Genomic DNA, 27,383 nt, shown 5'->3' on the forward strand with positions numbered 1-27,383 from the left:
GGGTTATATGACTGGAAGGCCCCATAAATCCACACTGAAGTGGATTATATGGCAGTGTGGACTCGGCAATTCCACACAGCTGAATAATAATAAAATACCCTATTATCTCCTTTGGACTGGAATATATGGCAGTCTGGACTCATATAATCCGGTTCAAAGCAGATATTGTGGGGTTCTATTGAGTTTTGTATCAGCTCAAAGCAGATATTGAAGGATTTTCAGGCCTTTCCTGAAAAAAAAGGCCCTTTTCGGGAGGCCACGCCCCTCGAATCGCGAGGCCACGCCCCCTGATGACGCGCTCTTCCAGCGCCGCGGCTAGGCCCAGGCGGCTCCCCGCGCTCTCCTGGATGGGGGGCCCGGCTTGGGGGCCCCTTTCCCGGCCCGGGGCCTCTCCTCCTCCGCCGGGAGGGGATGGGCCACTTGGGAAGGGGCGGATGGAGCCTCCTCTTCCTGAGGGGCGGAACGGAGGAGCCCGCCTCGCCTCAGACTCACAGGCCTGGCCGCCTCCGTTTGGGTAAGAAAAGGCCTTCTTCCTTCAGAGCTCGGGAGGGAGGGAGAGGGACGGGGTTTCCCAGGGGGGCCTCCAGGGGCGGGCAGGGGGCGGGGCTTCCCCTTGGCGCCTTCAAATGCGGAAGGCCTGCTTGGGAGCACTTTCTCATTCCAAGGATGGAGGAGGAGAAGGGGGTGAGTAGGGCCTTTCCTCTGGGTTGGGTTGGAGCACATTGGGAAACAAGGACCTGTCTCTCTCCTTTGGCTCATGGAAATCAAGGAGTGGGATGGCTTTCTTTGCAATACTAAAGGGGAGATTAAGGGGCTTTCTTGGAAATATGGGGAAAATTATTGTGTTTTCCTGCAAATATAGGGAGAATTAAAGTGTTTTCCTGCAAATAAAGGGAAATGTAAGTGTTTTCCTGCAAATATAGGGAAATTTAAGTGTTATATTGCAAATATAGGGAATGTTTAAGGTGTTTTCTGCAAATAAAGGGAAAATTAAAGTGTTTTCTTGGAAATATGGGGGAAATTAAAGTTTTCCTGCAAATATAGGGGAAATTATAGTGTTTTCCTGCAAATATAGGGAGAATTAAAGTGTTTTCTTGCAAATAAAGGGAGAATTACAGTGTTTTCCTGCAAATAAAGGAGAAATTAAAGTGTTTTCCTGCAAATAAAGGAAGAATTAAAGTGTTTTCCTGCAAATATAGAGGAAATTAAAGTGTTTTCCTGCAAATAAAGGGAAAATTAAAGAGTTATCTTGAAAATATGGGGGAAATTATAGTGTTTTCTTGCAAATATAGGGAAAATTAAAGTTTTCTTGGAAATATGGGGGAAATTAAGGTGTTTTGGGGGAAAATACGGGAAAAGTTAAAGTTTTTGGGGAAAATATAGGAAACGTTATGGAAATATAGGGAAAATTAAAGTTTTGGCTTGGAAATATAGGGAAAACTTAAGGTGTTTTCTTGGAAATATGGGGGAAATTAAAGTGTTTTCCTGCAAATATGGGGGAAATTAAAGTGTTATATTGCAAATATGGGGAAATTTAAAGTGTTTTCTTGGAAATGTGGGGAAAATTAAGGTGTTTTCTTAGAAATATGGGGAAAATTAAGGTTTTGGGGAAAAATATGGGAAAAGTTAAGGTGTTTTCTTGGAAACATGGAAAATTTTTAAGTGTTTTCATAAGTAGGATCTCTGCAATGTGCAGAAGCCTAGGTGAGCTCCTCTTCCAATAATTATACATATATAGAGAGAGGTGTGTGTATATATGTATACCATATATATAATTATATAGTATTATATAAAGTGTAATATATGCATATGTAGATATATATCTTAGTTTCTTTTAACTGAATTTTAGTGTTTTATGCTTGCATAAGTGTATATTTTAACTTGTATACTAATGCTTTTATGTCAAGCTGCTTTGAGTCCCTTTTGGGGGGAGATAAAGTGGGGTACAAATAACTATAATCATAACCATGTTCATTTTATGCCCCTTTTTCAGTTTTAGGGGGAAATCCTGTTCTAAAATATGTTTGACCAGGGGATTTATTTTGGGGAGTGGGGTTCCTTAAAAGGAAGGAGGGGTGGCAGAGCCTTTTCTCTGGCTCCTTAAAGTTAGAAAAAAAATTAAGATAGTTCTCATTTCATCCCAAATGAGGTCAATTTAATGGAGGAGCAGGAGCTCTGCAATGTACACCAGGCCAAGTGAGCTTCCTTGCCTCCCTCTCCAATATAATCCTTGTATTTCCCCCATTTTGAGTCAATCTCATTATAAAATAATGTTTGCTAGCGCTAACTTAGTCTAGGATTACCTCAAGGGAGGGTGGAAGGAAGGGGGTAAGTATATTCTTCATTATGTGCAATATTTCGAAGGTATACAACTAATAAAGAGTAATATACTATTTCTTAATTTGATATCTCTTTCTACCAATTTGGACTTGTTAGGGCCTTTCTTCAGCCATTAGATTAGGATTATCTAAAATAAAGGGGTATTTTCTTGTCTAGTTTTTTGTGCAATCTTTTTAGAAGGATGGAAATAATAAGGGTGCCACACTCTTTCTTAATTTGGTGTCCCTTTATATCCTTATGAGATATAAAATCATAGTTTGGGTTTGTTGGGCCCTCTCTTCAGCTGTGCGCCCATGTGCTCTTTGCAGCATAAGGCTTTTTTGGGCCTATAGGCGTTTATGGAGGCTTTCTCCTCTTTGATATTCAAATAATACTTGCTTTTTTCCCTTTTTGGGGGGATACATATTGATATTTTCCTCATTTTCTTGTCTTTTCAAGCTCTTTTCTGCTCAATTTTTTCCATATCCTTCATCATTCTTGAGCTACTTCTAAAAAAATAAAACTTGAGTGTTGCTTAAACTGAACTGAAAGTGCTGAATGATTCATCAGTGCCCTTCTTTTCTTTCAGGTTGCTAATCAGGCCTTCTCTTGACCTCTGTAGGCCAACATGCCCAGCGAAAGGTGAGCTGCACGACTCCTTGTAAGGCCTATAGCAGTGGGAAGCAGTAGGCCTGCAATTCCCTAAAAATGTATGCCATGCTTTCAGGATAATTTAACAGTGATTAAAGAGATGCAAATTAACAAATTGGGCAATAGTAAAAGCACGTCTCACTATACTCCCAGTCCATTAACTTTTCCTTACATTATAAACATACATTAATATAAATCTATATAAATAAAAATGTAACGTTCTTTTGTGGCATTAACAGAACTCAAAAACCAGTGGGCGAATTGACACCAAATTTGGACAGGATACACCTAACAACTCAATGTATGTCCACTCAATTTTCTTTTATTTTGTCATTTGGGAATTGTAGTTCTTGGGATGTATAGTTCACCTGCAATCAAAGAGCATTCTGAACTCCACCAATGATGGAATTGAACCAAAGGTGACACACAGGACTCCCATGACCAACAGAAAACACTAGAAGGGTTTGTTGGGCATTGATTTTCAGTTGGGGAGTTGTAGTTCACCTACTTCCAGAGAGCACTGTGGCCTCAAACAATGATGGATCTGGACCAAACTTGGCACAAATATTCTATATGCCCAAATATGAACACAAATGGAGTTTGGGGGAAATAGACCTTGACATTTGGGAGTTGTAGTTACTGGAATTTATAGTTCACCTGCAATCAAGAGCATTCTGAACCCCACAAATGACAGAATTGGAGCAAATTTCCCACACAGAACCCCCATAACCAACAGAAAATACTTAAGGCCATCCAGTCCAGCTCTCTTCACCAGGGCAAGAAAATCTAATCAAAGCTCTCCTGACAAAGAACCATCCAGCCATAGATAGAGATAGATCTATATGATTCACATACACAGAGATATAATATCATAGATTTGAAAGGAACCCCTAAAGAAGGACAACGATATGTTGCATGTTCCAGAGTAGGCAAACCAGACAATCTCCACATCAACACTGACAAAGAAACAACAAGAAATACTATTTACCCACAAGCAGAAAGAAATTATATATATTAGATACCATTACTTATTTTCCAGATCACCAGACTGGGCCACAGCAACGTGTGACAGGGGACAGCTAGTAAAGATAATAAAGACTCAACATCTTGGTTTCTTTGCAGTGATCGCCAGGATAAAAGTGCTGCTATTCATGAAGGAGGGGCTCCTGCCTTTGCTGTTCGATCCCGCAAAAGGAAAGCTGATGTTGTAATAGTAAGTGCATATTGTTACTAGAGTTTAAATGCAAAAAGTAATCCTATTGTTATACATGTGAACCATTTCTATTAGAAGGATCGGCCTTGTGAGACCTTCAGCACACAGACACTCCCTCATAAACTGATTCAATCAGTGGGGTGTGTGGGTGCAGCTTTCAAAGGATGTGGCCTACCATTCCTGAACAAAATGTGCTTTGGTTGCTCCTACTTCACTTTCCTCACATGGGATTAACCAAACAAACCACAACTACATGCCACATAAAAAAAGTTGATGTGTGCGTTGGGTAGATCACCACCTCTATATATATTTACTTTAATCTTGGCTACATTATTTATTTATTTATTTACTATTCTTGTATACCGCTGTATCTCAAGCCCGAAGGCGACTCACAGCGGTTTCCAAAAAAGCAAACAACAGAGACAGTAAAAACAGCAGTAATCAATACATCATAACAGTTAAACTACACAATTTCATTTCTAGCAATAAACAAACATCAATACACAGCTATTACAAAAAACCCACCCCAGATCGCCTCATCATCCAAACGAGATGGTGCCAGCCTAACATCTATAGGAAGGGCGTTCCATAGCCAAGGAGCCACCACCAAGAAGGTCCTGTCTCTCGTCCCCGCCAACCGTGCTTGAGAGGCTGGCGGGACCGAGAGCAGGGCCTCCCCGGAAGATCTCAAAGTTCGGGTGGGTTCATAGGCCGAGATGCGGTCAGATAGGTATCTTGGGCCGGAACCGTTTAGGGCTTTATAGGCTAGTACCAACACCTTGAATTGGGCCCGGTAGCAAATCGGCAGCCAATGGAGCTGGTGCAGCAGGGGGGTTGTGTGCTCCCTGTGCTCCGCTCCCGTTAGAATCATGGCTGCCACGCGCTGGACTAGTTGTAGCTTCCGGGCTGTCTTCAGGGGCAGCCCCACGTAGAGAGCGTTGCAGTAGTCTAGGCGGGATGTGACAAGAGCGTGTACCACCGTGGCCAAGTCAGACTTCCCAAGATACGGGCGCAGCTGGCATAAATAAATACATAAATAAGAGGAACCAGATTTGGTATGAATATATTGTCTCTAGATTTCTATAGCCAATGTCAATTGAATAAATCTCCCCAGACCTGATGTGGATTCATCTCTACTCATTGCTACAACCAAAACAAGATGACTAATAAGGCATAGTGACCCTATTAATAATGGCTTGTCGGTGTAAATGTTGCATGTTATGTGAACAAATGTTTGCAGGACTAGCTTAGGAGCTTAAAAACTAAGCTTTAAAAAAAGGTATGTTGCGATCCTAGAATTACCATTTTGTCTCTTCAGATAATTGCCGGCTTTCAATCTGAATTCCTTATTTCCTTGTAGTTTTTACCAGATCCAGATGAAGATGTTGCTGGAATACAAATGATGAAGAAGAAGCAGAATGAAAGTCAGGTAATTGCTTTCACTCTTGATTGGTATGTAAAGGTTGTTAAAACTTGGGGAAATCATGATCAGGAAATGTTGCTTTATTTTTCCTTTTTAAAAAAAGAGCATAGTCTAATTCCAAAATGTAGTACATCTTACTAAATACAGCAGCTGGAGGTCTGGAGGCCAGTGCTGCCAGAGCAGATGGGCTTTGTTTGTTGTGAATTCTGTTTGCTACAGTTTGCTCACTACAGTTGTTGAACAGACTGTTAAATGTTTGTTTTCTGGGCCCTCCCCATGAGGCTCTTTCCTCTTTGTCTTGCTTTTGTGTACTCCTAAAGAAATGTTAATTTTAAGTAAGAGAAAATGTATATTGCAAGTACATCTACTGGACTCCGAGCTAGATTGCAGCTTCCACCTTTGAACAGACCGAAATTTGCCACAGTGTTGGCTGTGCTGTAAACCCTGACTGTGCCGCACTTACTGGCAATGTGTTGTGTCCAAAATGGCAGCCTTCTGTTTGAATTGCAGAACATGTTAGATTCTGTGGTGATTGTTCAGATGATTTACATAGCGTTCACATGTGGATGACAGAGATTTTCGAAGCACATGTTGTGTGAAGCAGAAGCATTAAATGCATTGGCTCTTCTTGGTTCTTTCTCAAATAAAAGCGACATCACAGCATCTGTCACTATGTGAAGACAGTGCCTTGGCATAACTATATTATTCTAGTTATTTTATAAGCTTACTAGCTGTATCCGCCACACATTGCTGTGGCCAACCCCTGCTTCTGTCTCTTCTTTCTTTCTCTCCTTCCTTCCTTCTCTTCCTGTTCCCTTCCTTCCCTCCTTTTCTCTCTTCCTCTTTCTCCCCTTTCTTCCTTCTCTACCTATTTTTTGACTGCAACTCCCAGCAGTCCTCCTGATCTACCTACCTATACCTATCTGGAGGATTGCTGGGAGTTGCAGTCCAGGAATAGGAAATGGGAAATATTCAGGGATTGGGATGCTCTCAAAGAAATCCAAGGAGAAGAAAGCTTGCATCTTGGAAGCAGTGCATTTGGATAATTCTCCTCTCCTAAAGGGCCTGGTCTAGGGGCTGCTGGGAGCTGTAGTCCGGAAGAGAGTGCGGATGTGCTATTGGGTGTTTTGATTCCCAAGGGGAGTTGTTTTGCTCATTCGCTGTAGCATCTTTTAAAATTTTTGGCTTTTTAAGTCCCTTCTGCTGTGTTTTTCAGTGTTTTTAAGAGTGATGGTCACTCGTTGGCCTGATAGGTATATTGTGTCCAAATTTGGTGCAATTCATCCAGTAGTTTTTGAGTTATGCTAATCCCACAAACGAACATTACATTTTTATTTATATAGATGAAGGCTGTATTTTTATAATCCAGCAGCAGCTCTGTAGTCTATGATACAGCATTCTGTGAACTACTCTCTAGTACAGGGGTCCTCAAACTAAGGCCCGGGGGCCGGATACGGCCCTCCATGGTCATTAACCCGGCCCTCGCTCAGGGTCAACCTAAGTCTGAAATGACTTGAAAGCACACAACAACAATAATCATATCTCATTAGCTAAAAGCAGGCCCACACTTCCCATTGAAATATTAATAAGTTTATATTTATTTATTCATCTTAATTATTCTATTGTTTTTAAGCGTTTTTGCACTACAAATAAGATATGTGCAGTGTGCATAGGAATTCATTCATGTTTTTTTCAAATTATATTCTGGCCCTCCAACAGTTTGAAGGACTGTGACTTGGCCCTCTCTTTAAAAGGTTTGAGGACTCCTGCTCTAGTAGAAGCATGGGCTTAAATGGCTGAGGGGGGAAAGGAATGGGCCTGAGGCTGTTAGGAATTGTGGGAGTTCAAGTCCAAAACACCTGGAGGACCCCATGCCTTCTCTACTGTGATGTGCCTTCAGCTACTAAGGATCCCAAGATTAGAACAGCAAGAGTGGCATAAGAATAGCATTGCTCTGTTATAAACTAAAATACAAGCCTTTGCATGGCCTGTGTTATGTTGTGCTTCTTTTCCATGTTTATTGTTCCAATAAATAAATAGAGATGGCAGATGTTCATCAAGATCTTGTGGAGGAGGGGGCACAGGTTCTGTGCCTCTGGATTACGGCATGTTGCCATGGGCAGAAAGGATTTTGAATGCTAACAGACTTCATAATTCAAATTAAAAGAGTGCTTTATGATTTTTTATTATTCCTGGGCTGGTTGAGCATTTGAAGCATTTGAAGAATTGTGGCTTCCTGTTGGCAAAGGTCCACTGTGATATCAAAAGTGATAGTTTATGGGCGTAAAGATAGGACAAAGAAGCAAAAGAAGGGGGGCAGAAGCAATATAATTTTTGCATTCTTTATAAACCAGTGACTGTCAAGCATTCAAGTTACTGGTTTCACATTTATTCCCATTTCACTCATCACTCCCCTCCGTGGTAACTTTGAGAGATGTCGTTGTAATGGAAAATAACGCTTTTGAGCTGTTCTCACATAATATAAACCCCATTTAAGTGCGGTGTTGTTGCTGTTGTAAGGATCTGGTGGAACAAATAGCATCATAGCACATGAGGTTTTTACTGTGATTAATCACTGGCTTGTCATTATTAAAAGCTCTAAGGAATTAATAGAAGTCGCCATGCAGAGAATGTCCTGCACGATTAAAGTACATGTACAGTAGAGGCTCGCTTATCCACCCTTTGCTCATCCAACGTTCTGTATTATCCAACGCAGTCGGCCTCCCACCGGGATCTACAGTTTTCATACATTGCGATTGTTTTGGTGTTAAATTTGTAAATACTGTAATTACAACAAAACATTATTGTGTATTGAACTGCTTTTTCTGTCGATTTGTTGTAAAACATGTTTTGGTGCATAATTTGTAAAATCATAACATAATGTGACGTTTAATAAGCTTCTCCTTGATCCCTCCATATTATCCAACATTTTCGCTTATCCAGTGTTCTGCCAGCCGGTTTATGTTGGATAAGCGATTGGACGATGCGACGGAAAAATGATTTTAGTAATGAGACACTGAGGACTTGTATTTTATGGCTTTTATTGTTTTATTGATTTTATATGGTTTATATTATATGTAATGTTTTTAACTGTATTTTATGTTGTTTGGGGGCATTGACTGCCGACTGTAAACCGCCTCGAGTCGTGTTTGGGCTGAGAGGGGCGATATATAAATATGGTAAATAAATAAGCGAGACTCAACTGTAATTCATGTGACACAGTGGGTTAAACTGCTGAACTTGCTGACTGAAAGGTTAGCGGTTCGAATCCCGGGAACGGGATGAGCTTCCTCTGTTGAGCCCAGCTTCTGCCAACCTAGCAGTTCGAAAACATGCAAATGTGAGTAGATCAATAGGTACAGCTTCTGCGGGAAGATAACAGTGCTCCATGCAGTCATGCTGGCGACATGACCTTGGAGGTGTCTATGGACAACGTCGGCTCTTCGGCTTAGTAATGGAGATGAGCACCACTCCTGGAGTCTAGTCCCCGGATTTGGACTCGACTAGACTTAATGTCAAGGGGAAACCTTTACCTTTTTTTATTGTTGTTGTTGTTGTTGTAAGGACCTGGTGGAAGAAATAACATTGTAGCACATGAGGTTGTTACTGTAATTAATCACTAAGTTGTCATTAAAAGCTCTAAGGAGTTAATAGATGAAGTTGCCATGCAGAAAATGCCCAGCGTGATTAAACTACATGTAATGTATGTGTAACAGAGGAAGAACTCTAAAGCTTGATTTTTGGACTTTACTTCTTTCCTTGCAAGTTGTAGCTAAGTTAATGCATTTCACTTTCTGTTTGAGGTGATAGCTTTGCCTGAGCATACTTTCCCAGAGCAAACCATTTAAGAACACAAAGAGTAACATGTGTGTCAAGTTGCAGTTAACATCTATCACTTTGTGGATAGAGTAGCTGTACTGTAAACCCCAAAACATCCAGATTCCTACATTGTGTCTTAAGTTGTAACAATCCTTAACAATCACAGTAGCAAAGCTATCCAGCATTCTTTGTTTCTCTGTATTCATTATCAGAAGAAAACAAGGTAACTGTTTGAGACCTCCATCTGTTTCCTTCCCACCTGAAGTTTTAATCCCTCTGTTTCTTGATTTCTGCTATTAAGGATATCACTGTCAGGTGGAAAGTAAACAGATGGGGATCTGAAATGGAAAGCCTTCCTTCCTTCACGCAGAATGTCTTTCCGTTTGGCACAGTAAATGCAGTGTTACAAGTGCTCTTTGAAGAAGACCGCTTGCTGATTTCGTGGCTGTTTGTCTCCTCCTTTGTAGGAACAACGCCTTTTTTGTTAAGACACCTGTAATGTAGGGTACCATACAGTTAAGCTCAATCTATATAAATAAAAATGTAATGTTTGTTTGTGGGATTAACATAACTCAGGAACCACTGGACGAATTGACACCAAATTTGGACACAATACACCTATCAGGCCAACGAATGACCATCACTCATAAAAACACTGAAATACACAGCGGAAGGGACTTAAAAAACCAAAAAACAAAAAATACATTAAAATGCATGTGCAAAACCATATATATATGTTCAGACACACATATACACAAATATGTACACACATATATATACACACAAAACACATATACACAGATTGGACCACAGCAACACGTGGCAGGGGATGGCTAGTCTATATAAATAAAAATGTAATGTTTGTGGGATTAAAATAACTCAGAAACCACTGGATGAATTGACACAAAATTTGGACACAATACACCTAACAGTCCAATGAGTGTTCCTCACCCCTAAAAATACAAAAACTAAACAAAACATCAGAACAGACTTAAAAACCCCAAAATGCACTATATATATATATATACACACACACACCATATGCACATGTACACATACATACACACACACACACACACACACACATACCCAAGCACACACAAATATACACACACGTATATACATATACACATGCACACAGAAATATACATATGCACACATACACACAAATATATACACCCATATACACACGCAAACACACACATATACACAGATACACATATAAACACACAAATATATACACCCATATACACACACAGATACACAAATATATACACACAGATACACACATATATACAGACTGGGCCACAGCAACGCATGGCAGGGGACCGCTAGTGAGTAAAATAATTTCCTTGTGTAAAACCACCCTTTTAAGTCATTCTGAGTGTGTTGCATGGAGGATTAAGCAACACCTTTACAACTGTGAACCTTAACAGACTTTCATTTTTCATTCAGCAGCCATCTTCAGATCTGCCCCATATGCTGATCCCAACACCAGACAAAGAAGAGCTGAGGAGCCCCAAATTCTCTTCCATTCACCAAAGCCTTACTGCAGCTAGAGATTCACCATTGCCTGTTTTGGGGTAATTCTGCTCCCAATTCATACTTTCCTGGTTTTTATATATACCTCTAAAATGTAACTTTTAACCTAGCTCCCCAACTTTTTTTTTTTTTTAAGCTGGGGAAATAGAGATGAAGTATGGAAAAACATGATCAAGAGAGAACAGGCGTACATGAGAGACAAGCTATATATGCAACGGCACCCACTCTTACAACCGAAAATGCGGGTCATTCTTCTTGACTGGCTAATGGAGGTGAGATTTGTGTTTTTGCGATTTAAATTATACAGTGATATAGTGTCACAGTTGTCTGCCATGATGAATTTTGTGGGTGAGAGCAACCTCCAAAATCACTTTTTATTGTAAGGGACTAGACACCTCTTATTTGTTCTTGCTTTTCAAGAGTTGGTCTATGTTTTGCTCAAATAACAGATATTTTGTTTGGAAAAATGTTTGGGGCATGCAAGAATTTGCCTTGTGCTTGTTGAAATGGTTGACGCATGTCTGAAGTTGACTTTTTTTGTAAAACAAGGGGTGATTGGGGAATTAAGCAGGGACCAGATGTCTCTTGTGATCCTGTTCCCACCAGAAGGCAGTTGCTCTCTGGTAGAGTTGATTCAGAATACTAGAATGTTCTAAATGTTCCTGTCTTTGCAAGGAGTGATGTAATTTGCAGCCCAACAATGTCCAGTGGCTCAGTTAGCCCATCGTTGCTGCTAAAGCAGGCATGGGCAAACATTGCCCCCCCCCCCCCCCCCAAAAAAAAAAAACCTAACCCATGCCTGCCCTGAAGTGTGATGCTAAGAAAGAAAACTGCCTTGAGATCTTGTGATGAAAGGTAGAACAGAAATGTTTTCAGACCCTTTTCTTTTTGATTCCCCAGGTGTGTGAAGTCTACAAGCTTCACAGAGAGACGTTTTATTTGGCACAAGATTTCTTTGACCGGTACATGGCAACGCATCAGAATGTTGTAAAGACGCTTCTACAACTAATTGGCATTTCATCCTTATTTATAGCTGCAAAACGCGAGGTAAGATGAGTCTTGCCTTATCGTGTTAAACCCATTTCGTAGGGAATCGTTTTGTGCTGCTTATAAGAGGGTTTCCTTCCCACTAATGATGCTTGCAATAACAAATGCAAACTGTTAGACATGTCTACAGCAAGCCAGGAAGCTGTGTGGATTGAACATGGGAAATACTGCTTCAGTTAAATAAATGCCTCAAAACCAGATATTTTTCCTCACCAGTAGCCTAGAAATGAGTCTTCAAGGCCCTTCCAGTTTTGAGCTCACAGCAAACCTCTTAAGTGTTCCATATGATAGATGATCTTCCAAACTGAGCCCATTTTGAATTATGATTTGAGTCCTTTGATGAAGGCAGTGGAAACAAAAGAAAAATGGATTAGAAAGCTACAGGAAAAGAGCAATTACAAGTGGAGGCTCTGTTATGTGCATAAGAGACTGTGTTCCTTTTATTACTGACAACAGTACTTTAGTTGAATGATACAGTATTTATAGCAATGCTGGTCCTAAGTTATCAGAACTATATCAGGGTGGCCTTCTTACTCCAAGATGTAGACTTTGTGAGTTGTCAGTGAGTTGTCCCCAGTCTTGTCACATCTTGAATAGACTACTGCAACGTGCTCTCGGTGGGGTTGCTTTTCAAGACTGTTCGGAAGCTTCAAATAGATCAGGTTTTTGCTACCGAGCACAATTCAAAGTGCTGGCTTTAGCCTATAAAGCCCTAAACTGTTTGAGCCCAGCTTCCCTGACTGAACGTATATCCCTCTATGAACCACCTCAGAGGCCCTGCTCTCGATCCCACTCCCCCCACAGAAGTGACAGAGGGACTGGACGGGATGAGAGACAGGGCCTTCTCGGTGGTGGCCCCTCAGCTATGGAACTCCCTCCCCAGGGAAATTAGATCACCCCCTCCCTCCTGACCTTCAGGAAGAAAGTGGAGACATTGTTGTGGGACCAAGCATTTGCACAATGATTCTCAGTACAACAGTGATCTTTCAGTGTGATAATGAATAATGTAAGTGAATAATGTATGGCTCCAGAATATGCTTTTGGATTGTTGATAAGTTTTAATTATGTGATTTTAAAGTATCTGTTGTTTTATTTTGATATGTCCTCAAGGCATCAAATTGTGCCTTTGTTGCGAGCTGCCCTGAATTCCCTTTGGGGTGAGAAGGGCGGGATATAAATGCGTTAAATAAATAAAAAAGTTCCTGAAATGGTCTAACTTTGCCACTTAATACAATTAAAAGAAAAAACAAAACCAAAGGGGACAAATGTGTTGATGTCTTCTGTGTTTTAGGAGATCTATCCTCCGAAACTGCATCAGTTTGCATACGTTACAGACGGAGCTTGCACAGAAGAAGAAATTCTTAATATGGAACTCCTCATAATGAAGGTGAGCTGTGACTCTGTGTTTTGTAAGACTGAAAAGGGGGTCACAATGTAAGTGTGTATGTATAGTTTTAAATTGTTTCTATATGAATTTTATTGTGTGATTTAACCTGTTTTAACAATGTATTTATGTGTGTTCGGCATCTAATTGTTGCCAGTCTCTCCTCCGCCCTGAGTCGCCTTCGGGCTCAAAAGGGCGGGATAAAAGAGTGGTAAATAAACAAATAAATAAGTGTAAATTTCTCGGAGAAAACAACATCACGAGCTGAAAAAGTTTCAGAAGCCCTGATTTAGAGAGAGTGTTCATGTTTGCAAGTAAACTTAATTATACGCCAAGCTGGTTCTGACAAATTTATTTATTTATTGACAGTATTTATATTCCGCTCTTCTCCTCACCCCACAGGGGACTCAGGGCGGATTACAGTGTACACATATATGGCAAACATTCAATGCCAAAGACACACAACACATATAGACAGGCAGTCAGAGGCTATTTAACTTTTTCTGGCCGCCAGGGGAGCTGTCGCTTTCATCGTCCATCTGCGACACTGATGAAGTACTTCTGCATTCCCCACATGCTTTGCTGGAGTCTTTTTTATGGCCTCGTAAATTAGTTAAATTAGCCTCCCCACACATAGGTGGTACCTAATTTTCCTACTTGACAGATGCAACTGTCTTTTGGGTTGCAAAGGTCGACAACAAGCTACACAATTGGTCGGAAGCTCACTCTGACCTGGGATGGCTTCGAACTCATGATCTTTTGGTCAGAAGTGATTTTAATGCAGCTCCTGGTGCAGATAAAATATGCATGATCTTTTTCTAGACCCTCGACTGGCGCTTGAGTCCCCTCACGGTTGTGTCCTGGCTCAACATATACTTGCAAATCGCATATCTAAACGAGATCTACGAGATGCTGCTTCCACATTATCCACAGCAGATATTTGTGCAAATAGCCGAGGTAAGGATTATTCTGTCCTTATGATTATTTCCTCTCACTCTTTAAGAACTGTATTCTGTTAAATTTTATTGTTGCTTTGCAGCTTTTGGATCTCTGTGTCCTGGATATTGGCTGTCTGGGATATGCGTACAGCGTTCTAGCTGCTTCCGCTTTATATCATTTTTCCTCTTGTGAGCTCATGCAGAGGGTTTCGGGTAAGCAACGTTTCCTTAAAAAAAAACCTTAGTAATTCTAGGATAAATGAAGCTCTTTTTTCAAAAACAAAGACGGGTTTTGTGATCTTCTAGGTTACGAATTTTCTGACATAGAGGACTGTGTGAAATGGATGGTTCCCTTTGCTATGGTGATCAAGGAAGCCGGGAGCGCAACGATGAAGCAATTCAGAGGAGTTCCTGCAGAAAATTTGCACATTATACAGACGCACATAAACACTTTTGATTTGCTGGTAAGCTTCACACCAAGTGATAATTTCATTGTGAATCTTGTTTTTCTAGAGTTTGGGATCATTTTTGTGTGCATAAGAAGAGGGAAATATGGTGAAGTGTTTTGTCAGCTCTGTGGCGTCTACTTAGTGAGCCTCAGATTTTTAGTATTTGACTAGCTGTATCTGCCATTCATTGCTGTGGCCAACCTTCCCTCCCTTTTCTCTCCTCCTTTCCCTCCTTCCTTCCTTCCTTCCCTTTTTTCTTTCATTCTCTCCTTCCATGGACACACAACATAGACAGACACAGAGGCAGTTTAACATTCCAGCTTTTTCTTGAGGGTATTCTGGCCACTAGAGAGCTGTTCCTTCACCAACCATTTGTGACACTGATGAAGTACTTCCTCATTCTTTGCATGCTTGTTGGAGATTTTTATGGCCTCGTAAATTACTTAAATTTGCCTCCCCGCGTAAGCTGTACCTAAATGTATAGGGCTTTATAGGCCAAGACCAGCTTGGAAGTGGAGCTGGCACAACAAGGGGGTGGTATGCTCCCTGTATGTTGCTCCAGTTAGTAATCTGGCTCCTGTTCGTTTGACTAGTTGGAGTTTCCGAACAGTCTTCAAAGGCAGCCCCACGTAGAGTGCATTGCAGTAATCTATTCAGGATGTAACGAGAGCGAGGAACACTGGGATAGCTGAGTCTTTACATTCCTGGGTGATATTTTCTCATGGTTGGTGCAGCTTTTGTATGTCGGTATCCAGCTGCGTGAAATTGGAGTGGTCCTGCAATTGGGAAATACCTTCATTCTTGGCGTCTTTCTCTTCTAGGACAAAGTTGAAGCCAAACAGGCCGCTTTGGCTGAGAAGAGCAGGTGTTCCCCTTTGCCTCCTGGAGTCCTCACCCCTCCTCAGAGTAGTAAGAAATTGCCTCAGCTATGACGGAGACGTCTTGGCTTGAAGTGCCTTCTTAGTTATTTCTCCACCACAAAACGCTGCCAGTGATTGACTGAACATCTATGGAATCGTACAATGCAAGCTGTTGTTTTATTTTTATTTTTTATGGAAGAAATGTATATCATGGAGACTATTTTTATGGGACGCTTATTTTTAAATGAACTGCTTGAGTACACCAGCCACCCCAAACAACAGGCATTTGCTTGGATCGCTGCTAAAAGGAGGGTGATACTCACTGTGTTGATTCTCAGAAGGGAGACGGTCTCATGCCCTTGGCTCTTCTGGACCACTTTGGATTGTCTATTTTGCTGCGGGAGACGAACCTCTCCTTAGTTTACAACTTGACATTTTTTTAAGAAAGCAAAACACTTTGTATGAATGCTCTTATGTGTCTTTAATTTTTAAATAAAGTGCTTTTTGTGTGTAGTAGTCTCACGCATGGCTTCTTACAGAGTGGGAACTGACCCCTTTGATCAGGGATGGGATTGAGAAAAGTTTGCAACAGAAAAAGGTTTCTGAATGCCACCTAGTGGCTGTTTTAGACATTTACACAAATGGATGAGCGAAAAAGTGAAAGCTTTGTTGTGCAAAGTGTGTTTTAGCCAAGTCCCATGCAAAAGATACACAAACAAGAGGAGAATGGAACAGAAAAACTACTCTTATCAGCAGAGGAATAAACTTGCAGTGTTGCATACAAAATCAAACAGTGCAACAAACTTACATAGTCCTTGTAAGTAACACAGAATAAGGCTTCTTCATCTTCATTCAAATGAAATAGCAAAACATAAAACTTGAGTAAATGGCTATTCCACCATAGCAAATAGCATCGCTGTTAGAGCATAGCAGTATTACAGCATATTGCTTCTCCTCAGAGTAGCATATTGCTTCTCCAAACTATTCTAAAATCCATACAACAGTGGATCTCAACCTGGGGTCCCCAGATGTTTTTGACCTACAACTCCCAGAAATCCTAACAGCTGGTAAACTAGCTGGGATTTCTGGGAGTTGTAGGCCAAAAACATCTGGGGGGCCCAGGTTGAGAACCACTGCCATACAGTTATACCCCACTGGGTGTGGCCCAAACATGCTGGCTGACCTACATTACCAGCTGTACATAATTAACAAGGTTTTTCTTCACCCACTTGATCCTGCTACGACTTACTGTAACAGTCTTTGGGGGTGTTTTGGCCCACAACTCCCACAAATCCCAGCCAGTTTACCAGCTGTTAGGATTCCTGGGAGTTGAAAGCCAAAACATCTGGGAACACACAGGTTGGGAACCACTGTTCTAGATGATCGTTGAGGGCCTCCGAAGGTCACTATATAGATCTAGATGGTAGTTGAGGGCCCCCTAAGGCCACTATATAGATCTAGATCAGTGGTTCTCAGCTTGTGTGTCCCCAGGTGTTTTGGCCTACAACTCCAGAAATCCCAGCCAGTTTACCAGCTGTTAGGATTTCTGGGTGTTGAAGGCAAAAACATCTGGGGACTCACAGGTTGAGAACCACTGTTCTAGATGATCGTTGAGGGCCTCCTAAGGTCACTATATAGTTCTAGACCAGTGGTCCTCAACCTGTGTGTCCCCAGGTGTTTTGGCCTACAACTCCCAGAAATCCCAGCCAGTTTACCAGCTGTTAGGATTTCTGGGAGTTGAAGGCCAAAACATCTGGGGACTCACAGGTTGAGAACCACTGTTCTAGGTTGTGGTTGAGGGTTTCCTAAGGTCACTATAGATCTAGACCAGTGGTTCTCAACATGTGTGTCCCTAGGTGTTTTGGCCTACAACTCCCAGAAATCCCAGCCAGTTTACCAACTGTTAAGATTTCTGGGAATTGACCAAAATACCTGGGGGGACACAGGTTGAGAACCACTGTTCTAGGTGGTCTTTGAGGGCCTCCTAAGGTCACTATATAGATCGAGATCAGTGGTTCTCAACCTGTGTGTCCCCAGGTATTTTGGCCTACAACTCCCAGAAAACCCACCCAGTTTACCAGCTGTTTTCCTGGGAGTTGAAAGCCAAAACATCTGGCTTTCTAGATGGTCATTGAGGGCCTCCTAAGGCCACTATATAGATCAGTGGTTCTCAACCTGTGTGTCCCCAGGTGTTTTGGTCTACAACTCCCAGAAATCCCAGCCAGTTTACCAGCTGTTAGGATTCCTGGGAGTTGAAACATCCGGGGACACACAGGTTGAGAACCACTGTTCTAGAAGCTGGTTTTCATCAGACATATTTCCCAACTGATATGGTCATGTCTGCATATTGTAGAACACACCATTTCAACACAAAGCCAGAATCTGTGAATCTGAAGCGCCAACCCTCGTTGGCTTTATGAGATTCATTTAAGAACTTCCGTAATACTCAGCAGTGTTCTTGAATATACTCCTTTCCCAAACAGGTTACGATGCAAGAAATACATATGTTTTCCCCAATTCGGGCAGTTTTCTTAAACGAGGCCGTTTGTGTTTACAACTTCCAAAAGGCAGTTGTAAATTGGTCAGTAATGGAATGAGTGTAAATGTCAACTTCATCAGCGCAAAGTTGACAACTTGATCGTTTTATTGCCAATAAGAAGCTATAGAAGTGGAAGGTTGGCATTATATTATTTTCAAATTCACATAAAGCCCCATTTCCCTTAAAGCAAAAAAGAATGCTTCCATAACTTCTAATGGGGTGGGGAGGTTTATGCTTGCTGTCTTGACTTGAGATGATCACATTGTATTAAATCAGCGGCTGGTGCTTCAGAAAGGCATCCATCCCTCCCCTTGGAGATGCCTCTTACATTTTATGGGGCAGCAAGAGTCGAGTTGGTCCCTTCTGCTGAGAGGGCAACCTCCTCACCTTAAGCTTCACCCTTGTCTAGACTTAGTTACTATCTGCAATAACATGCAAGACCAACATTCCCACTGGATGAAGGCAGGCTAAGCTGTTTTCCCCCCTCTCCATTACGTCAGCTGGTTGCAATACAAACATTTTGGAATGTGTGAAAATCAAGCAAACGAAGTTCTCTAGGAGTCTCTGAAATGATTCTCTAGCCCTTAATCTTTCCAATCAGAACCCGAAGAAGTCAATGCTTCTGCCTAGATCCTTCGCCATTTCCCCCCAACAAAAATGGCACCATATTTTCCTTTTCCCCCCTGGAAACTTGCTTTGAAGCTTGCAGACTTGAGGCCAGTGTTTCTCAATCTTAATGCAGCGACCCCTTAATACAATTCCTCATGTTGTGGTGACCCCCAACCATAAAATTATTTTCGTTGCTACTTCATAACTGCAATTTTGCTACTGTTATGAATTGTAATATAAATATCTGATTTGCAGGAATGGACTAAGTTTGGCACAAATGCCCGACAACGTCTAAATTTGAATGCTGGTGGGGTTGCGGAGAGGATCGATTTTGTCATTTTGGAGTTGTAGCTGCTGGGATTTATAGTTAACCTACTATCAAAGAGCATTCTGAACTCCACCAACGATGGAATTGAACCAAACATGGCACACAGGACTCCCATGACCAACAGAAAAGACTGGAAGGGTTTAGTGGGCACTGACCTTGAGTTTTGGAGTTGTAGTTCACCTGCATCCAGAGAGCACTGTGGACTCAAAGAATGATGGATCTGGATGAAACTTTGCACAAATACTCAATATGGCCAAATATGAACACTGGTGGAGTTTGGGAGAGATAGACCTTGATATTTGGAAGTTTCCGTTGCTGGGATTTATAGTTAACCTACAATGAAAGAGCATTCTGAACTCCACCAGTGATGGAATTGAACCAGACTTGGCACAAAAGAACTCCCATAACCAACAGAAAAGACTGGAAGGGTTTGGTGGGCATTGACCTTGAGTTTTGATGTTGTAGTTCACCTACATCCAGAGAGCACTGTGGACTTAGTGATGGATCTGGACCAAACTGGGCATTAATCCCAGCAACTACAACTCCCAAATGTCAAGGTCTATTTTCCTCAAACTCCACCAGTGTTCACATTTGGGCATATTGAGGATTCATGCCAAGGTTGGTCCAGATCCATCATTGAGTCCACAGTGCTCTCTGGATGTCGGTGGACTACAACTCCAAAACCCAAGGTCAATGCCCACCAAACCCTTCCAGTATTTTCTGTTGGTTATGGGAGTTCTGTGTTCCAAGTTTGGTTCAATTCCATCATTGGCTGATGTCAGAATGCTCTCTGATTGTAGAGGAACTGTAAATCCCAGCAACTGCAACTTCCAAATGACAAAATCATTCCCCTCCACGCAACCCCACCAGTATTCAAATGTGGGAATATTGGGTATTTGTGCCAAATTTGGTCCAGTGAATGAAAATACATCCTGTATATCAGATATTTACAAGGTGGATTCATAACAGTAGCAAAATTACAGTTATGCAGTAGCAATGAAAATAATGTTCTGGTTGGGGGTCACCACAACATGAGGAACTGTATTTAGGGGTCGTGGCATTAGGAAGGTTGAGAACCACAGCCTTAGAGTCTACATGAAGGTACATAAATCTGGTAGTGCAATTTGTGTGGCATAAGGTGTGTCTACACTGGAGAATTAATGCAGATCTCTACCCTGAGACCCCTTTCCATCATCCTTCACTCTGAATCAATAGGCGCCTCAAACCTGAGTGTCTGGCCAACTATGCGCGAACATTTTTGCCAACATGTTTCTTATTTTCTCAAGTTTACATCTCCCAAGTTTTCACGGTTAAGACGAGGCAGGCTGTCGGAGTGATGAAAATAAATCTGTGTCCTCCTATTTCCCACCCCGCTATGTGTGAAGTTCGCTTCCACCCCTTTCCCCTACATATACACACACTTTATGCATGATTATGCATGCTTAGCAAAATACTTACACTCCTCTTCCGATGCGCTGTGTGAAGGAATACATATGCACAGTGCTCCGTTCTCTGAAGACCATATGCTTGGGTCTGACAGCTTAAAATAACCCAGGAGAAGTGATGTCTCAATTCAAATGACGAACTTCCTCTTCAGCACCACCTATCTTTCAAGGTTAATTAATCTTCATGAAAACACCCAAATCCATGTTCGGCTGGGATGCCCAAAGATTCTTTGACAAGATCATGCTTTTCTTAATCTTATGTGATGGAACACATAGTGTTGGAGCTCAGCCTGTGATTGTGTTTCAGGATCAGGATGCTTTGCATGTGTGGAGTGATGTCAATGAGTTGCAGGATGATGTATTGTCGAAGGCTTTCATGGCCAGGATCACTGGGTTGTTGTAGGTTTTTCCGGGCTATATGGCCATGTTCTGGAGGCAATTTTTCTCCTGACGTTTCGCCTGCATCTATGGCAAGCATCCTCAGAGGTAGTGAGGTCTGTTGGAAGTAGGAAAAATGGGTTTATATATCTGTGGAATGACCAGGGTGAGACAAAGGACTTTTGTTTGTTGGGGCTAGATGTGAATGTTTCAGCTGATCACCTTTATTAGCATCTATTACCATAGATGCAGGCGAAACGTCAGGAGAAAAATTGCCTCTAGAACATGGCCATATAGCCCGGAAAAACCTACAACAACCCAGTTGCAGGATGAGTTTCAAGATGGCAATGGTTTGGCCAGTGATATCGATGCAGGGAATGACCAGGAGATCCCTGTTCTCTATCGTGGTCCCTGTGAATCGTACATGTGGTATTTCCTGCGCCTGCGCAGAGCAATTCAGAACCTTCTAGAAAGATAAAATGATAGGTTTAGATCAAGCCCGCCCACTCCCCTCCGGCCCCATAAATAGCCAGTGAGCGCCCCTAGCCTCCCAGTTCTTTCATTCCACCTGAGCGAGCTTAGGGAACCTTTTCTCACTTTGTGCTTACGGTTTGTACTCTTGTTATTGGACTGCCTTGTGATCTTCATTGTTTATCTGTTGTGTTGTGTGCCCAGGATGTCGACCACAACATCCTTCAAGTGTTGTGCCAAGTGCCCTAACAACTATCCGGATAACGATGGACACTCTCTGTGCCTCGCTTGTCTGGGCGAAGGGCACCTCACACAGGCCTGCTCTATTTGTCAGTCCTTCACCCCCCAGACTCGGAAAAATAGGGAGCTTAGATTGAAAGCAGCCCTATACGAACGGGCACTCCTCCCCTCTGGCCCCCTGACCCTCTTGCTGGGCCGCGAATCCACTGGGGAGGCTGACTGGAGAAGAGCGGGGATCCGCCATTGTGCCAAAAGAAAAAGGCCAAGAAGGCCAAGCCAATTGGCTGCCAAGATGGCGCCCAGGCTTCTTCCCTCTCTGTGTAGTTTCCCATGAGAATGTCCCTGAGGGGTGTGGGGATGATGGTGTGCTTTCTGAGTTGTTACCAGAGAGTTCCCATGATAGGGAACATGAAAGCAGCTTGGCACCTGGCCCAGCTGCAGAAATTAACGAGCAAATAGACGGGAGGAGATCAGACAAAACAGGAGAGCCGAACAGTGGCTTTGGCGATCTGCCAGGCTCCAAGAGAAAAAGATAAGAAATACACCTGAAGAGATGTTACAACCCCTCCCCCCCCCCATGTGATTGGATCATCTTAGGTTTGTCATAAAGTTTAAGACTTGAAGGCACACAACAAGATAGTGATGGCAATAAAGCGAAACCAATTTCTGATGCTAGAGAGATAGCTAACAAGGAGATAAAAATCCCAAATACAGGATATCTAGTCAGATGAAGCATTGTTTGGAATCAAGTCAAGATTTCGTGCTTGTTCATGGAAACTTTGCTTGGGAAATTCATGTTTTAAGTGCCTTTGTTTCATGGTTTTGGTCTATGTTTTTATACTGATGCCTTGGATTCATGTTTCCTGATTTCTTGAATTTTATTTGGAAAGTTTTGACTTGGTATTTATGGACTTTACTGGACTATCACTCTGGACTACTTTGTCACTGCTTATCTTCCTACCTAATTGGATTTACCTATTTCTTTAAAAGTGATTTTTTACCTTACTGCTTTTTAATTATCTTTAATAAAGGGATTGTTTTCCATCCAATCGTGTACTGTTTAAAGTTAGAGGGCTTTTCCTGTCCTGGAAAACATCCAAATGCACTTTAATATTGATTTAGGATTGTCTGCGTGCTCTCATCTTTCTTTAAAAACCCTATCCTAGTTTACCCTACCTTGTTCATGCCCAGCATTTTAAATTTTAATTATTACATAGGTTTTTAAATGCTGTATGTTATTGTTTATTGCTTATTGTGTATTTTTTGTTTTTGAGTTTTATTTTAACTGTTTTGTATTGATTATTTTGTTATCGCTTTTGTTTATTGATGTGCTGTGGGCTTGGCCTCATGTGAGCCGCACCAAGTCCCTTGGGGAGATGTTGTTGTTGTTGTTCATTTGTTCAGTCGTCTCCGACTCTTCGTGACCTCATGGACCAGCCTACGCCAGAGCTCCCTGTCGGCCGTTACCACCCCCAGCTCCCTCAAGGTCAGTCCAGTCACTTCAAGGATGCCATCCATCCATCTTGCCCTTGGTCGGCCCCTCTTCCTTTTGCCTTCCACTTTCCCCAGCATAATTGTCTTCTCTAGGCTTTCCTGTCTCCTCATGATGTGGCCAAAGTACTTCAACTTTGTCTCTAGTATCTTTCCCTCCAGTGAGCAGTCGGGCTTTATTTCCTGGAGGATGGACTGGTTGGATCTTCTCGCGGTCCAAGGCACTCTCAGCACTTTCCTCCAGCACCACAGCTCAAAAGCATCGATCTTCCTTCGCTCAGCCTTCCCTAAGGTCCAGCTCTCACATCCGTAGGTGACTACAGGGAATACCATGGCTTTGACTAGGCGGATCTTTGTTGCCAGTCTGATGTCTCTACTCTTCACTATTTTATCGAGACTGGACATTGCTCTCCTCCCAAGAAGGAAGCGTCTTCTGATTTCCTGGCTACAGTCTGCATCTGCAGTCATCTTTGCCCCTAGAAAGACAAACCCTGTCATGGCCTCCACGTTTTCTCCCTCTATTTCCCAGTTGTCAATCATTCTTGTTGCCATAATCTTGGTTTTTTGGATGTTTAGCTGCAACCCGGCTTTTGCGCTTTCTTCCTTCACCTTGGTTAGAAGGCTCCTCAGCTCCTCCTCGCTTTCGGCCATCAGAGTGGTGTCATCTGCATATCTGAGGTTGTTAATGTTTCTTCCAGCAATTTTCACCCCAGCTTTGCATTTGTCAAGCCCCGCACATCCTCGCATGATGTGTTCTGCATACAAGTTACAGGGTACAAATAAAGTTATTATTATTATTGTTGTTGTTGTTGTTGTTGTTATTATATGCCCAAATGTGTACACTGTTGGCATTTGGGGAAAACAGACCTTGACATTTGGGAGTTGTAATTGGTGGGATTTATAGTTCACCTACAATCAAAGAGCATTCTGAACACCAACAATGATGGATTTGAACCACACTTGGCACACAGAACTCCCACAATGAACAGAAAATATTGGAAGGATTTGGTGTATTGTGTATTTTTTGTTTTTGAGTTTTATTTTATGTATTGATTATTTTGTTATCACTTTTGTTTATTGATGTGCTGTGGGCTTGGCCTCATGTGAGCCACACCAAGTCCCTTGGGGAGTTATTATTGTTGTTGTTGTTGTTATTATTATTATTATTATTATTATTATTATATGCCCAAATGTGAACACTGTTGGCGTTTGGGGATAACAGACCTTGACATTTGGGAGTTGTAATTTATTTATTTATTTATTTATTTATTAGTACACTTGTATACCGCTAATATCTCAGCCTAAATCGGCGACTCATTGCGGTTTACAACATTTAAAAACAACAATATTCAGATTAAAAATATAAAACACAAGTACATATACAATACACAGTATTGGGCCACCAATACAGACCAAAGCATCTCTTAATTAAAATCATAATCCAATTTCGTTGTCTGTGATTGCCAGTCCATGATCAGAAACTTCATCGCATCGGATTAGCCGAATGCCTGTTCAAACATCCATGTCTTCAGTTTTTTTCGAAATACCATCAGCGAGGAGGCTGATCTTATCTCTACAGGGAGGGCATTCCAAAGCCGCGGGGCCACCACAGAAAAGGCCCTGTCTCTCGTTCCCGCCAGCCGCACCTGTGAAGCAGGTGGGATAGAGAGTAGGGCCTCTAATTGGTGGGATTTATAGTTCACCTACAATCAAAGAGCCTTCTGAACCCCACCAATGATGGAATTGGGCGAAACTTCCCACACAGAACCCCTGTGACCAATAGAAAGCACTGTGTTTTCTGATGGTCTTTGGAGAGCCCTCTGACACCCCCTCGTGACCCCCTTAGGGGTCCCGACCCCCAGGTAGAAACACTGCACTAGTGTGTCCCAACACAGTTTGCAAAACTCTTGCCTAGACTTATACCTGAGTGTATAGAGTTCCTTTGGCAGCCTTGAATTAAAACATAGCCCTTTATAAAGAGGGACCCGTGACCCCCGAAGTATTGGAGGCAGGGAAGATAGGAGCCAGCCACATAAGTTTCAGTGCCAGGAGACACATCCGTTCATCTCGCCGGCATCCTAGAAGAGAGGCTTGGCTGGGCCAGAGAAGCATTAACATTTCCGTTAATAGGACCATCCCCGCCGTTCGAGAGCCTGAATCCAGCTTGGGTTACTTATTAATGAAGCCGGAAAGTGCCTCCACTTTAGACTTCACTTAGCTGAGGGGCGCCTTCGAGCACCAATTTGACTTCTATTAAATGACTAATGGCTATTGAGACATAATGTCCTTGCGGCAGATAGCACGTGCTATTTGGTATTTAATGTTTAAATATTTAATTAATTAAACACTGCCAAATATTTAATTAAATGCCATCAAAGCCATCCTGACACTTCCAGTATGCATTATGCAAAAAAAGAAGAAAGAGAGGGAGAGAAAGGATGCTACACACACACACACACACACATCCACACGCATCATCCATGTTAACAGCAGGTTCCTTCTTGTGCAGAGGGAAATGGGCAATGCTTGGGAAACCTCTTTCTCAGGGCCACATCTTATGCCTTTAAGTAACTTCTGTAATTCAAAAGAAAGAACTTCTCCAAGACCTGGAAGAAAAGGCAAGCCATTTCAGAGCGTGTTCTGCATTATGGATCAATTAGGCAATTCTGTAAATGTGCCTGTGTTGAACACCTCCACATTGCACAATTATTGCATTATGATTCTGTGGTGACTGATGTGATTCCAGCCTCAGACTTGCAATTTAAGGAGGATTATTTGGGCTTCTCATCCAGAATGCCCAATGCCCTTTGAAACTACTAAATCCCAGATGGGCAGGCTCTTAATTTCCTTCCTCCTTTCCCCTCATATACCTTTTCCCTCTCCCCTTCCTTCCTTCTTTCCTTCCTTCTTTCCTTCCTTCTTTCCTTTCCTTCTACTCTTGTTTCACTCATAAATCTTCCCTCCTCTCTTCCCTTTCTCTTCCCTCCTTTTTCTTTCTGTTCTCCTTTGTCACTTATTTTCCCTTTCTTTCCTTCTCTTCCCTTCTTGCTCTTTCTTTCCTCCCCTCCTCTTGTGCCTTTCCCCATTTCCCCCCTCCCCTTCCCTCCTTCTTTTCCTTTGCCCTTCCTTCCCTTTCCATCATTCCTTTCCTTCCTTCCTTTCCTTCCTCTCTTCCCTTTCCTTCACTCATCCCTCCCTTTCCTTTCCTTTCCTCTTCCTTTCTTCCTTCCCTTCCCCTTCCTTTCCTTCCTTTCCTCTCTTCCCTTCCATTCCCATCCCCTCCCTTCTCTCATTCCTCCCTTCCCTCCCTTTCTTCCTTCCTCCCCCTCCCTTTCCCTTCCATTCCTTTCCCCTTCCTTCCTTCCTTTCCCCTTCCCTCCTTCCCTTCCTTCCTCTCTTCCCCTCCTCCTTCCCCTTCCTTTCCTTTCTGTTCCTTTTCCCCTTCTTTCTTTCTTCCTTCCCTTCCCCTTCCCTCCTTCCCTTCCTTCCTCTCTTCCCTTCCCTTCCCTCCTTCCTTCCTCCCTTCCCTTCCCTTCCCTTTCTTCCTTCCTTCCTCCCCCCTTCCTTTCCTTTCCTTTCCTTTCCTTTCTGTTCCTTCCCCCTTCCTTCCTTTCTTCCCTTACCCTTCCCTCTTTCCTTTCCTTCCTCTCTTCTCTTACCTTCTTCCTCCCTCCCTCCCTTTCCTTTCCTTTCTGTTCCTTTCCCCTTCCTTCCTTCCTTCCTTCCTTCCTTCCTTCCTTCCTTCCTTCCTCCCTTCCTTTCCCTTCTCTCCTTCCTCTCTTCCCTTCCCTTCTTCCTCCCTCCCTCCCTCCCTTTCCTTTCCTTTCTGCTCCTTTCCCCTTCCTTCCTTCCTCCCTCCCTCCCTCCCCTCCCCTTCCCTCCTTCCTTTCCTTCCTCTCTTCCCTTCCCTTCCCTTCCTTTCCTTTCCTTTCCTTTCCTTTCCTTTCCTTTCCTTTCCTTTCCTTTCCTTTCCCCTTCCTTCCTTCCTTCCTTCCTTCCTTCCTTCCTTCCTTCCTTCCTTCCTTTCCCCTTCTCCTTCCCTTTCAACATTCCCTTCTCTCCTTCCTTCCCTTCTCCTTGTCTTCTTTCCTTCCCTCCTTTCCCTTCCTCCGATCCCCACACACATGTCAGCAAGTAGCAATCAAGCCACTGCCTTTCTTTCCCACTGGCATGACAGAAGGCCACTTCACCTAGCAACAGCCAAACCTTCACCAGGCCACAGCAGATGCCTCTTCCT

At 42.5% G+C, this 27,383-nt stretch overlaps 2 protein-coding genes across 4 annotated transcripts in view; one reads left to right on the forward strand and one right to left on the reverse strand.

The window, feature by feature from the left end:
• Positions 1–539, reverse strand: part of LOC132783031 (uncharacterized protein F13E9.13, mitochondrial-like) — a 47,159-nt gene extending 46,620 nt beyond the window's left edge. Inside the window, exon 1 of the mRNA XM_067471131.1 lies at positions 493–539. The gene's annotated coding sequence lies outside the window, so the exon portion shown is untranslated. The remainder of the gene's footprint in view (positions 1–492) is intronic.
• CCNE1 (cyclin E1) lies at positions 416–16,158 on the forward strand. 3 transcript variants are annotated; one of them, XM_060788239.2, is made up of 12 exons: positions 416–514; positions 2,909–2,961; positions 4,093–4,183; positions 5,544–5,612; positions 10,881–11,008; positions 11,104–11,239; positions 11,868–12,014; positions 13,306–13,401; positions 14,221–14,355; positions 14,438–14,549; positions 14,643–14,800; positions 15,607–16,158. In XM_060788239.2, the coding sequence occupies exons 2-12, from the start codon at positions 2,948–2,950 to the stop codon at positions 15,715–15,717; spliced, it is 1,197 nt and encodes a 398-aa protein (XP_060644222.2). In that variant the 5' UTR covers positions 416–514; positions 2,909–2,947; the 3' UTR covers positions 15,718–16,158. The 3 variants fall into 3 exon arrangements, with proteins under 3 accessions (XP_060644222.2, XP_060644224.2, XP_060644223.2); XM_060788241.2 differs by having other exon boundaries at positions 10,884–11,008; XM_060788240.2 differs by lacking the exon at positions 416–514 and adding an exon at positions 600–684.
• The last annotated feature ends 11,225 nt before the right edge of the window (positions 16,159–27,383 follow it).

This window comes from Anolis sagrei, chromosome 8 (genome assembly GCF_037176765.1).
Source record: "Anolis sagrei isolate rAnoSag1 chromosome 8, rAnoSag1.mat, whole genome shotgun sequence".
NCBI classification, from domain to species: Eukaryota; Metazoa; Chordata; class Lepidosauria; order Squamata; family Dactyloidae; genus Anolis; species Anolis sagrei.

What these genes read in the sequence shown, in the direction of transcription:
- CCNE1 (XM_060788239.2), top strand. An exon ending in GGAAAGCTGATGTTGTAATA is followed by an intron (nt 4,184 to 5,543) that starts GTAAGTGCATAT and finishes ATTTCCTTGTAG; the next exon opens with TTTTTACCAGATCCAGATGA. An exon ending in TATTTGTGCAAATAGCCGAG is followed by an intron (nt 14,356 to 14,437) that starts GTAAGGATTATT and finishes GTTGCTTTGCAG; the next exon opens with CTTTTGGATCTCTGTGTCCT.